The sequence below is a fragment of the Citrus clementina genome, unplaced genomic scaffold (assembly GCF_000493195.1).
Source record: "Citrus clementina cultivar Clemenules unplaced genomic scaffold, Citrus_clementina_v1.0 scaffold_3, whole genome shotgun sequence".
Lineage (NCBI taxonomy): Eukaryota > Viridiplantae > Streptophyta > Magnoliopsida > Sapindales > Rutaceae > Citrus > Citrus x clementina.
This window is the reverse complement of record NW_006262339.1, coordinates 27,988,471-28,002,385: the sequence shown is the minus strand read 5'-3', so window position 1 is coordinate 28,002,385 and position 13,915 is coordinate 27,988,471. Positions and strand designations below refer to the sequence as shown.

The 13,915-nt window shown below is 28.0% G+C and overlaps 1 protein-coding gene across 1 annotated transcript; it reads left to right on the top strand.

Annotated features, from left to right (window-relative positions):
- The first annotated feature begins 6,258 nt into the window (after nucleotides 1-6,258).
- LOC18048680 ((+)-neomenthol dehydrogenase) lies at nucleotides 6,259-10,835 on the top strand. The gene is made up of 4 exons (XM_006442098.2): nucleotides 6,259-6,370; nucleotides 6,636-6,894; nucleotides 8,919-9,101; nucleotides 10,350-10,835. The coding sequence occupies exons 1-4, from the start codon at nucleotides 6,297-6,299 to the stop codon at nucleotides 10,740-10,742; spliced, it is 909 nt and encodes a 302-aa protein (XP_006442161.1). The 5' UTR covers nucleotides 6,259-6,296; the 3' UTR covers nucleotides 10,743-10,835.
- The last annotated feature ends 3,080 nt before the right edge of the window (nucleotides 10,836-13,915 follow it).

Sequence of the window (13,915 nt, the reverse complement as noted above, 5' to 3'; positions counted from 1 at the left end):
TGTTTGGCTTATTTACTCTAATTTGGCAATTAATGCATTGCCTTGTTGCGCTGCATGATCATAAAAATAGTTCACAACTAATGTAGGCCTCAATTTTCATTAAAATAATTGACCTTATTTTTAATTCGTCCTTGACAAATAATAACCTCAAGCCGAAAGGAAAGCTAATTGAGGGGAGAAAAAAAGTAGGCAATGGGGCTTTGTCCTCTTTATAGGTATCACATCCGCCGCACTCTTCCCACTAGAAAAATTATATGAGGGAACAAAAAATTGAAAATGATATTAAAGGGACAATTATGATAGAAAAAACAAATTTGAAATCATATTAAAGGTAACTATTGTGCCACGCTTTGAGCTTAATTTGCGGAGTTAGGCTATTGAACAATTTTAAGAAGTTAATTTATTTATAATACATTTATTTTATTGTAACAAAATTTTCAATCTTTTAATATTACAAAGTGAAACTTTTTTAGTACTAGTTAAGTGTTCTATTCATGTCGTAGTTATGCGTTCGCTGGATATTGTTCGGTTCTTTATTAACAAAAGAATTTTCTTTTAATGTGAAATTAAAGTTCATTTATTTTTTATTTTTTAAATTATCATCTGGTAGTAATCATGCAAGGGCTTATGAATGACTTCTTTTTATAAAAAAATATTATACCTCTATATATTTAAACTTTAAAGAAAATTCAAATTTCAAACTTATGAAAAAATGGGTTGTTAAACATTTTTATTTTTTTAACTTATATTATCTAAAATATTTTTTATTTTAAAAATTTATCTTCGTAATATTTGTCATAATAAAATCTTTAACAAAATTTATTGAGAAAATCATACAGTTTTCATTAAAAGTTGTGACCCACGTGAATCAAACATTACATTGTTTTTTTTTCTTTTTTTTAGTTTAATGCTTTACTTATCAAAACTTTGTTAATGTAAGATTGGTCCCCTGATCTATCCTACAATCTTAAGCTAGCTTTTAAGAAAAAAAAAGTGGAGAAGAACAAAGCATAATAAGTGCTTAGCTTTTGAATAAAATGAACTAGTTAAAGTCAAAAGGTTTGTTAGTTCGTGCCCACAGCCTAATTATGATTGCAGTCGATGCTGGCTTTTAAAGCATGACAAAAGCTCTTCATTGTACGTGGATTCCAAGCATGCAAACTGCAAAGCATAAACAGTGTGCCGCCTTAATAGGATGAAGTTAGTGTGCCATGCTGTTTACCATATATATATATATATATATATACATATATACATAGTGGTTTTCTAGTAAGTGATTTTAAAGTTCGGGAAAATCCGGAAAAGCTTTAAAACCACACGACTTTAAAGACTTACAGTTTTAAGTCTTTAAAACCATACAGTTTTAAAGATTTTCCGCACTTTTCTGCATTTTAAAATTCTTGACTGAAACATTTATATATATATATATATATATATATATATATATATATAGACAGGTGAGATCAGCAGTCTTTAAAAATGCCCTTAATTTTATATTTATTAATATTTATTGAATGAAAATAAATGAATGAATGGTTGAGATTTATTAAAATTAGATATTTAAGAAATTTTATTTGCTTTCTCTTCATATGGATCCTACCTAAATATCTCTTTCTTATATTTTCTTTCTTTATTAGCACATGTTCTCTCTCTTTTTTAAAAAAAATTTTTTATGTCAAAATTTTATTTTAAATAATGTATCATTCATTAAGTTGTTGATAATTATTTACAAAATTCGAATGGATTAATTATATTATCTCACCAACCAATTGATGAATGTCACATCATTTAAGATAATTTTTCAAAATAATCATTTTTTTTTTTAACAACAACCTATAATATACAATCGATACAAATCTCTTTATTCTCTCCGAATTCGTCTCACAAAATGTGAGTATGTGTGAAAGCATAGAAGATTTGGTGTATTGTCATGCTTTTTATAATTATTCTGTGAATATCATTCTATGCAAATTGGAATCTTCTACTAAGCCAACTGGTTGCTTCAATCTTCCTCGTCAATGACCTTGGTGCCCAATCGCTTTGACAAACATACTCCCGTAACAGGAAAGCAAATCTAGTAGTAGATTAAATTCCATACTCGTATAGCAGGAAGCAAACCGAAACAATGAAGAAAAATAAATAGCATTAATGGTACAAAAACATGAAAACATACTAAATCTTTTAATGCTTTTCAGACATATCTGTGAGAACAAATAAATTAAAATATTTCTTTGCTTCTTGTGAGAAATCCACCGAATAAACTTTTGAGGAAGAATTAACTACTTGTTTAATCTTCCTGTTGCGGATTTCTTGCTAGTTAGTGAATAGGCTTTGGATAGAATTTCTATAGGTTGGAGTTAATTACTTTGGACGAATTTGGAGGAAGAGATTGACAAACAAAAAGTAGTGATTGAAAAATCGAGGAGAGAGGGAGGGAGAGCACGTGAAAAGCTAAAGGAAAAATGGAAGGACATTGCTTGTGGTAGGTTCAACACGGAGTTAGAAAAAAAATTATTTTAGGAGACTGCTGATCCACCCTATAGATATGTGTGTGTGTATGCGTGTCTGTATAAATGTTTCAAACATGAATATAAATGTTCATGTTTCAAACATGAATTTTAAAGTGTGAGAAAAGTCTGAAAAAATTTAAAAAACGTGGGATTTAAGAAGCTTAAAACATGGGGTTAAAGGAAAAATGAAAAGATAATGCTTGTGGTAGGTTCCACATGGAGCGAAAATTTTTTGTTTAATATTTAATTTTGATAAATATGATCTTTTCATTTATCTTCAATCTAATAAATGATAATGAGTGTAAAATTAAATATATTTTAGGAGATTGCTGATCCATCCTATATGTGTGTGTGTATAAATGTTCCAATTTAGACTTTTAAAGTGTAGGGAAAGTTCAGAAAAATTTTAAAATCGCAAGGCTTAAGAGGCTTAAAACTATATATCTTTCTTTAGGTGCAAGCACCTTCATTTTATTTCATGCGAACACATTATTAAGTCATATGATTTAATAAAATCAATATTTAGTTCACTATTAAACTATGTCATTTAATAAAGTCATTGTCTAATTAACTACAAAGTCATATGGCTAAATAACGCGGCCGTACAAAAAAAGCAAGAGGGCACCCTCACCTGAGTGTGTGTAATAATAATTCTCTAGTTAGAGCATCCCTATTTTAACAAAATGAGGATATCATTAACAAAAAAAAATAAATTTTTTAATACACTAATGAATAAAAAAATATAGTCTCTAATGTATTGGAATTTGTATTTTTTTGTATTCTACTGTGCATCCTCACTTTTTCACTAGAGAAAGATTCTATATACTCTCTCTGTCTTTATATATATATATAATTATTCCCCAATGAGAGCATCTTGGACTTTGTTAAAGTTTGGGAAAACTATTAAGTTATATAGTTTAATAGTATAAGGACATTATGTTATTAAATTATACAACTTAATAGATGTTTTGGACTTTAATAAAGTCCAGGATCCTAGACCAATACATATATATGAATTTGGGGTTTTACAATGTTAAAAGCTATTGAAAAATTATTTTGCAATATTGTAAAAGTTTTTTATAATGATACAAAACATTGAATCTACATTTTAAAACATGTAAAAATATGCGCTAGATAAAAAGATCTCTTATTTTATAAAAACACATATTTCAGTATGCTATATGATAAAATAATTTACATAAGAATTTATATTTTTCTTATCTCTTAGTTTATCCCTTCCTAAATATATATATATATATATATATATATAGACACACACACTTATGAGGTGAGGATGTCTGCAAGAAACTTTGTGCAAACGGGAACTTTTATGGTCTTTTAAAATTACATATTCGTATGAAAATTTGTGCAAACATTTGTACATGAGAATTATATAATATTTTATAAGTAAATTAGCGAGAAACTGTTATGTGTCAATATTATTTAACTAAAACATATACATGTAAAGAAGCCAAAAGTAGAATTCATGAAATTTGGCTCGTAAAAATAAAAAAAGAAGAAATTTAAACAAGAAAGAACACTCTACTTGCAATATAGCGCTCATATTTTAGCCATTATCGTCCATGGAGACACCATGTCCATGGCGGTAGAAACAATGTCTATAAATTCTATAATACATCAGAGATAATATATCAATATATAAATGATGTTATGACATATATATATTTATTTTGAAAAGTCATCTCGTAAATGGTGGTTACATTAAATTTAATTAAACATGTCATACATGCATCAATTAATTATATTAACTCTTATGTATTGTAGAAATTTTCCCCTTAAATACAAGAAATTTACTTGCTACTTTAAAAGACAATAGAAACGACACCATGGAGCACCGTTTTTGTCGCCATAGTGTCTTAATGGGGGCCGTTATTTGTTTTTTCTGTAATATAATATGTTATTCTTATTTTGGTGGAGATTTTTTTTTTTAAATGTTTAGCATCGTATGCTGATATTAAAGTCAATCCATACCAGTAAGGTTCAAACTCCAAAACTTTTATTTCAACTCAAGATATTTTACTAATTGAATTAATATATTTGACACTCGTTATTTTACAGGGGATATTTACAAGGATCAAGTTACGGTACAACTGTGGTACCGTGCTATAGTTGCATTCAGCCATTGGATGCACTTGGTTTGATAGGGTTCACTGGCATTCAACCACTGGATGCAACTGTGGCACGATACCACAGTTGCATCACGGGTTTCCCCTATTTACAAATACAAATTCCAAATGGGCGATATTTTTAATGAACTTGCCATACACGCTTTTTTGTGGAAATGTTTTATTTTATATAGCCTTTAGAGAAGATATAAACTATTATACGTCTATATATATATATATATATATATATATATATATATATATATATATATATACACACACAACTTATTAATAATAAGTAAAACCTATCTCCACACTTCTAATTATATTTATGTGGGAGTCCGTTAGTTTTTAGCTATTGAAATTAATATATATTATTTTTGGTAATTTTACACTTTTGGCAGCATAATTTTATAGTATTATTCTTATTTTCAAATACACTTTTATTTATATTTATTATAGATTAAATAAATCATATTAATAAAAATAAAAATTAAAAAATTAAAAACTAAAAGAAGAAAATATATATTTAAGTGTGAATAAAAAATTAATAATAAAATATTCTTCATATATTTTTTGTTATTTTTTAAATATCTTTCTTATAATAAATATATATTTTTTATCTCGAGATAAATTATTAAATAAATGACTCAATTATCTTTATTTTTCTTTAAATATTTTGTACCAGAAATTTTTTAGATATTATAAAAAAAATAAAAAAATAAATAGTATATATTTATTTGAGGCGAATAAAAAAATAGGCAATCTCCGTTTCCAGTCAGACCTACTGAAAAAAGAATCTTTGCGCCGGGCCTGCACACTGGCTGCTCCAAAATTAAGGCTTACGACATTAAAATAAAATAATCGTGGGGTAGGCTTCTCCTCCGCACAGCCCACGCCAACGGCTTAAATTATTTGGTTACGAACTGCGGGTTCCCTTATTTAATGTCACACACTGTTCAGTGTTCACACCTGCTTCACTCTTTCTGCGTACAATAATTATCAAATGTGCTCATAACATGAAAATCCCTAATCTTTTGCATTTTCTCAAATAATAGCATAGACTCTCCATTTGCATAACGTAGGTATCAACCCAGTAACCCCAGAGAGGGTAGAGATTAAGATTTGCTTCTAATCTGAATTTTTCCTAAATAAAAATTCACGCGTTAATTAATAGTTAATAAATTTAAAATATAAAAAAATTAAATTTTATTCATATATTATTATTAAATGAAACATAATATAAAATTATTAAAAGTTCAGAAGTGCTTAAATTAAGCGAGGATCTTAATGCAATGGGTAGACCTTGCTAAAAAATAACTAAAGCACCTTTTAGAGTTAATTTGCACAATCATCAACAAAATCTCATCCTATTGGGTAAATTTAATATTTTAAATAAGAATTTAGTTTTTTTTTTCAATTCAAATAAACAAATTATGTCCTCATTTAAGAAATATGAAAACTTAGAGATCTTACTACAATTGTGATATAGAAACCTTGCAAGTCGTCGCAGACTTTCAATTAGCACTCATTGTCGTATGTCCCACGTATGAAAATTTATTTAATGTCATACTCTTACCTATCTCGATATAAATAAAATCTCTCACTTCTCATTTGCCCAGAGTTGCACCTTCATCCTCTTCTTCTTCGTTCAGCAACAATGAAATCACAAGAACCAGATCCCAATTATTTCTCCTCTTCCTCTTCCTCTTCTTCCCTCGTGTCCTCAACAAAGTACTTTATTTCAATCATATAAAAGCACTTTCATATCTACTCATAGTGTTTGATTGAAATAAATAAAAACAATTTCTAAATTCAAAAACTAATTAAGAAGTTTTGTGTTTTTCTTTAAAACCCATCTTGGAATAATATATATATATATATATAAGCATCATATACAAAAATATCTTATAAGTTCTATATGGGGGGGGGGTGTTTTTTCTTGTGTTCTTTTATTTAATTTGTCAACTTTTTTTTTTTTTTTGATGTTTGAATGCAGATGGTGGTCTAAAGAAACGATAGCAATAGTGACAGGAGCAAACAAGGGGATTGGATTTGCTTTGGTGAAGAGACTTGCAGAACTGGGGCTGACTGTTATTTTAACAGCTAGGGATGTGGAAAGAGGACAAAGAGCTGTGGAATCACTTTCTGAGAAAGGACTTCCTGTTAACTTCTTTCAGTTGGATGTGTCTGATCCTTCTTCAATCGAAGCCTTTGTTTCATGGTTCAAAAGCAATTTTGCAGCGTTGGATATTCTTGTAAGTAGTAGAATATTTAATTCCTTCTTTTTTTCTTTCTTGGCACTATCTATGATAATTATTGTTGTTTGATATTAAGAATATTTGTGATAATAATTATTTTTTATGTTATCATATAGCATCTCTATTTTTTCCTCACACACTCACATATATATAATCACATATTTTAATACATTAGAAGCTGTATTTTTTTTTATCTAATAGTGTATTGAAATTTATTTTTTTTTGTCTAATAGTAATATCCTCACTTTGTTAAAATGAGAATATCCTTATTAAAAAATTATTCTATAGAGTCCTTCTCTAATAAAAACTTCTCGCCTTAATAAAATGAGGATGACACTAAAATACAAAAAGTAAAAATTCGATATGTTAAAGACCGTGTTTTTTTGTATATTAACATATTGAAATTTGTATTATTTTATCTATTAATGACATCCTCACTTTGTTAAATAAAAAATCCTCATTAAAGAATTATTCTAGGATAATTAATTAAAATTAAGAACTGCCCCAGGGACCAAGTGCAGGTCAATTGACTTTTAACCTCTTTGTTATTAACCTGCCATTTGAATTTGAATTTTAAAAAAATATAAGAATAAAAATTTTATTTGGTTCCATCCTCTACCTCTTAAAATGAAAATTAAAACCTCAAAATTTGAATGGTAAATGAACAAATCAATTGTAATTGTGTTAATGGAATGCAAATAAAATTTAGTGGAAATTTTCGAATGGCTAAACTTGAATTCAGTGGCCTTTATTATTGTTAATATAAAATGAAGCCACGGATGTAGGATTTTACTGTTAAAAATTCTTTTGAAAGATTGAAAGAATCTCTCACATTTTATTCAAATCTTCGGGATCTTAGTCAAATACGATCTAGGGAAAGTTTATCTGTGAAATAATTTTGTTTAGGATCTAATTAGACTTATCAATGTAAAAAATAAATAATAAAATAATAAAAATTAAATGGATTAATATAAAAATTTCATTTAATTATAAATTACATTAAATATAATTTAGGGATAATTTGTATTTATTTATTCCAAAACCAAAACTTAAGTGATTTGCTGCTCATTCAACAACACTTTATTCGAGGAGGAAGGAAAATTAAATAATGCGTCGTCTTTTTGTGAACTAATAAGTGGTGTCTTTGAGTTTGGGGTAATGCGGGGACCAACATTTAAGTCTTATTTTATTTTGCTTACTTGTGTTTGATTGTAACGTATATGGTGGGGACTAGTTAGTTATGATAGACTTTGTTACACTATTACAAATTCTGACTTTGAACGCCCGAATTTTGAATATATTCATTTATTAAATATCAAATATTAATTTTTTTCTCTAATAATATGCTTTTTTTTATTGGAATATGGGTGTCCAAAATTATTGTAATGGTGCATGTAGCCCCACCGTTTAATTTATCTATTCTTTATTTTTTGAAATTTTTATCTAATTCTTAATGTATGTTATCTAGATGACTATTTCTACGCTTATAAAATAATGATAAAAATATTTTATATTTCATTATGATACTGAGTGACGATAATTAAAACATGTAATTATTTAACACATTTAATTTATAAATGTCACGTTATTTGAAATACATCCTCTATATGATTGTATCATAACTTCGTAAGTAGAGTATCGTAATACCTAAATAGTTTTATGTTTACAAATTTTGGATATAAAATTTATATCTCAGACTATTATTTTATTCATTCATATTGGTGCTACATAATTATCGCATAAATCACGGTATAAAATTCGACTATTGCCTACCCAGCTAGAGTCGTTATTAATGCCTAATCATTTAAAATATAATATTTGTATCTCAATTTGGCACACCCAAAATTATTATTATGATAATTATGGATTGAAATTAGTGATATTATCATATTTTGAACAAAACTAACATTATTTTTTCTCTGCTGGCGCTTATATATTCTTCATTTTTTTTGGGTGGGTATTATTATACTAATTAATTGATTTTATGTTGCTTACCAATTTGTTTTACACTTGAATTGTAGGTGAATAATGCGGGAGTATCATTCAATGACATATACAAAAACACAGTGGAGCATGCAGAGACTGTGATCAGAACAAATTTTTACGGAGCCAAGTTGCTGACCGAATCCCTTCTGCCATTGTTTCGTCGCTCGCCATCTAAAAGCCGAATACTTAACATTAGCTCCAGACTTGGCACATTAAGTGTAAGTAATTTATTTTATATACAGTGATGAACTTCCAATTAAGGATTCTTATGATACTAAATTTAGGATAAAGTAAAAGTTTAAAAAAAATTATTTTAAAATATTATAGGATAAAATATATTGCAATAGAGTTTTTTTTTTTTTTTTTGGTCTTTTAGCTCTATATATATAATTGTCTTAATTGAGAATTCTAGAGTTTGTTAAAATTCAGGAAAGTTATTAAGTTGTATGATTTAATAATGCAATAATCAGAAAATTTATTAAGCCATTTGGTTTAATATTGTAATGGCATTATAAAATTAAATCATATGATTTAATAACTTTTCTGAATTTTATTAAAGTTCAGGATTCTAAATCAGAATATTTAGCCATTTTAATTATAAAATGTAATAATAAGTATATATCTTTAGAAAAAAAAAAGATAGTGACACTCCATAATTTTGTGAAATAATCACAGAACTGCTTTGTTCTTAGAAATAGTCGCACCGATCACTTTTGGGATATAATTAGCTTTTAATATTTTTTAGAAATCCTGGAGCATACGTGATTATTTTTTACCACAAAAGGGAGCACTATGCATTTCAAAAAGAAGTATGTGTAACCATTTCTAAAAATAAAAAGGTCTTCATCACTATTTTACCAAGCTATGAATTGTTACTATCTATGTATAAGATTATAAATAGATTAAAAGGGATCTTGAATTTCATGTTTTCAATATCTATGAATATAATGAAAAATACACTTGTTTTCAACACTTTTTTTTTTCTTTTAAGAATTTGTTAACCAAAAATCTTGAAAAATAATTAAAATATTTTTTATGTTGTTTTAATTAATGTTTTCAATTCCATATCTCAAATAACCACGAGTTGCTAGAACCATCCTCTTATAATCGGGAGGGTAGTGGCTAGAGCCCCCACAAAGCATTGTTGAGGCTTATTAATTCTTTCCTCAATTATGGAAAATAATTGAATGAAAGCAGTGTCATCCCTTTCGAAATTGAGTAAAAACATTTTTATGAGTTGTAATTTGAGTACTAGTTTCATGTAATTCAAAAAAAAATCCGTACTTCAAATACATAATTTAATCTTTTTTCTTTGATTTTTAAAATCTTAAAATAAATAAAATCAATGCTTGATGAAAATGTTGTCAAAGTGACAAATACACGTTTCTAAAAAAACTATCAAAATGATGGAAATTTCAAAATCTCATCATCATAACATGAATGTACCTTTGTATACATGCCTGCAGAAGGTGAGAAACCCTAATATAAAATCAATCCTAGAAGACGAAGAACTGTCTGAAGAACAAATCGAACGTTTCGTCGGATTATTTCTCCAAAGTGTGAAAAATGGTACGTGGAAGAGCCAAGGCTGGCCAGAAATTTGGACAGACTATGCAGTATCAAAGCTTGCACTGAATGCATACACTATGGTTTTAGCCAAAAGATATGAAGGAGAAGGAATCAGTGTCAACAGTTACTGCCCCGGCTTCACTCAGACGTCGATGACTCAAGGGCAAGGCTCTCACACGGCTGATGAAGCTGCCGATGTTGGTGCCAGGCTCCTCTTGCTTCATCCTCAACAGCTGCCCACTGCTAAATTTTATATAGGGCTGGATCCTTTTGTTAAGTCTAATTTGTAGGAAAAGTAACGCGAGAGTTCATTTTTAGAAAGGGATCCTCGATTGCTTTTCTTTAATTTCATCAAATCGATCCAGAAAGAGATTTTATTTTTATCTACTATTGTGGAAGAATAGAATACCTATCATGAACTAATACGCCTAAATTCTGATTACGGATAGCTTCGCCCACCTCTATCCTCAATTAGTACAATTATTTTCTTTTTCCTACTACAAGGGTGCCAAGCTGCTTGTAAATTTTTCACTCTCATTTTGTTGTTAAAAGGTAAATGTGATATTATAATATTGATTAGTTTTTAAGTTGTACTGGCGTTCGATTTTTATGAGGTATCAATTTTGTGCACGAACAGAATAGGTTAAGTTTACACTTTTAATTAAGGTCAAGAATAAAGTGAGGCATTAAAATTTTATAAGAGGCCGAGGTGACAAAAAAAGTTTTTGAGAATGACAAAGATGTTTCATCTCCTCCTTTTGAATATGTTAATAAAAGTAATTACAACCCATACATCACTTAAGCAGTTGGATATTCATTTTTTAAATGAGTATTTTTAATGATTTAAAATTAATGCTGAACCAACAGAAATATTTATAATATAGTATTGTATTATTGATTGATTATTTAAACCACCTCATAAAGTCATGATATGTGTCCATTGATTATTTAATAACGAGTGCGTGAAATAGGGAGTCATGAATTTCCAATTCGTCTCATTGTTATATTTTATCTTTTCATTATAAGAAGTTATCTCGTAATGATATTAAATTGACTTTAACTGGTACCTACGCATATACATGCAAACGTGTAGACTCCAAAAAATATTCAATTGCTTGATGATAGCCATGGCCAAAAGCAAAAATGATTAAAGCCAAAAATGTGATGAGGTGAGCTCAACTTTCCTTTCTTTTTTTTTTTTTTTTTTTGGTTTTTTCAAAAAGCAAAACAAAAAATATGCATATATTTTTATTACATGGAAAGTGAAAAGAGACAAGAGAGTAGAGATGGGCAAACATTATTGGCTCGGCATATATTCCAAGCAAAGGAGGCGGCCTAATTTTGTTTTATAAAGTATTTGGAAGAACATCATTCAATGTATTCATATTTCATAGTCCATTGTGCTTCCCATGAATTGTGAAAAAAGCGAAAAATTCCTATGCACTGCAGTGGAGGCACTCAGAAAAAAGAAGAAGAAGAAGAATAAGAAGCTAAGAGACTAATTTTGCGTTATAATCTGTAGACTCTTTTGGCACATGTCTTTTTGGAACATGGGAGTGTTTGATTTCTTTTAAAAATTTTTAATTAGCAGATCAAATGAGATTATTATCTTGGGCAATTGAATTTCAACTAGTTAATGTATCTAGAAGTTATTTGAAAGAACATCATTCAATGTATTCATATTTCATCGTCCCTCGTGCTTCCCCATGAATTGTGAAAAAGTGAAAAATTCCCGTGCACTACAGGGGAGGCACTCAGAAAAAAGGAGACTACAGCGGAGGCACTCAGTAAAAAGGAGAAGAATAAGAAACTAAGGTTACGTTTGGAAGTTAGGATTAAGTATGAGATTAGATTAAGTATGAGATTAATTATTTTATCTTATATTTGGTTACTTTGCTTGGATTGGATTAGGGAGGACTAAATTTTAATTTAGTTATTAAATCATGAGATTAACAATCTTAATTTATAAGTGGGTTTAGATGGGATTAGAATAAGAGAAAAAAATTTATTCATATTTCTTTCATATATAACACTATTTTTTTATTTGTAACCTAAATTTAATTTATTTATTCATTATTTCCTTGAATTTTTTTATAGTCTAATTAAATTGGTATTTTTATTGCAATAAAATTAACTATTTAATAATTTGTTACAATAATTGATTGTATTAAATTTAATAATCACTAATGTAATATTAAAAATAATCATGGAAATTAACAATACAAGTAAATAATTAATTTTATATATACATTATTTGCTAACTTTTTGATAAAATAAAATATACCTAAAATATCAAATAAAAGTTAATTAAATAGTAAATATTGTTATTAATTTACATTTGTTTAATATAATTATGACTACCCAATAACTAATTTAATACATATTCAATGCTCTTGTTAATTACCTTGAAATTAATTTTAATTATTACTCTTAAGTATTCATATTTTTTTTTTGTATTTAAATATGATTTAACATTGTCCTATCCGATATTATACCAAACATAGTACAATATATAATATAATCCAGCTTAATCCAATCCAACTTAATCCAGTCCAGTCCTAATAATTAGTCCAATCTAATCTTGCGTGCTAAACGTAACCTAAGAGGCTAATTTTGCCTAATAATATGTCGGCTCTTTTGGCACATGTCTTTTTGGAACATGTGAGTATTTGATTTTTTTATTTAATTTTATTTTCTAAATATGTTTAATCTTTATAAACTGACCAATTATGTTAGTTTTGCATTGGCAGATCAAATGAGAGTACATCTTGGACAATTGAATTTCAACTGGTTAATGTATCTAGAAGTTATTTTCTAATACCTTGCGTGGCTTGCAATGGTAACCAATTTAGCCGCACGCTGTTTTGAATATTTCTTCCTTGTTTATGCATTGTATATGAGGCTGCTGGCAAATGCATTATGAGATCAAATTCTACCGCGATTTATTAGTTTAATGAATAACGATTGCTTCAATCTTCATAAAACACTAATTGATTAAAATTACGAAAAAAGGAAAAATAATATAATAGAGTTAATCAAATTTTAAACTTTTTTTTATAATTAAAAATTTTTCATTAGGTAATTTATTTTTTTTCATTGTCTAAAAATTGTTTTGAACTTGTTAGAAAATAATTATACCATAAATTAAGATGTGAAGATGGGGGTTCATAATTGGATGTAAAGATTTTAATTCAGTTAAATTAATAATTGTCCTTTAATGGTGATTTTCAGTAATAATAGAACTATCGTCACAAAAAATGGGGTTGATAAAGATTTTAAAGGGGTGTCGAAAGCATTACTCTTTTTCGAATTCCTTTTTGATGGCTATCGAGAGCATGCTCATATTGGACATGGACAGTTTAAAACGCACATTGTAATGGGCTTAAACAAACACTAAAATGGGCCTAAGGGAATCTGAAGAAAGGATGACCCGACAAGTTCTGTTAATGTGTCCACGCTCGTC

What these genes read in the sequence shown, in the direction of transcription:
- LOC18048680 (XM_006442098.2), top strand. Translation starts at nt 6,297, where the DNA reads ATGAAATCACAAGAACCAGATCCCAATTATTTCTCCTCTTCCTCTTCC. An exon ending in TTGCAGCGTTGGATATTCTT is followed by an intron (nt 6,895 to 8,918) that starts GTAAGTAGTAGA and finishes CTTGAATTGTAG; the next exon opens with GTGAATAATGCGGGAGTATC. An exon ending in CCAGACTTGGCACATTAAGT is followed by an intron (nt 9,102 to 10,349) that starts GTAAGTAATTTA and finishes ACATGCCTGCAG; the next exon opens with AAGGTGAGAAACCCTAATAT.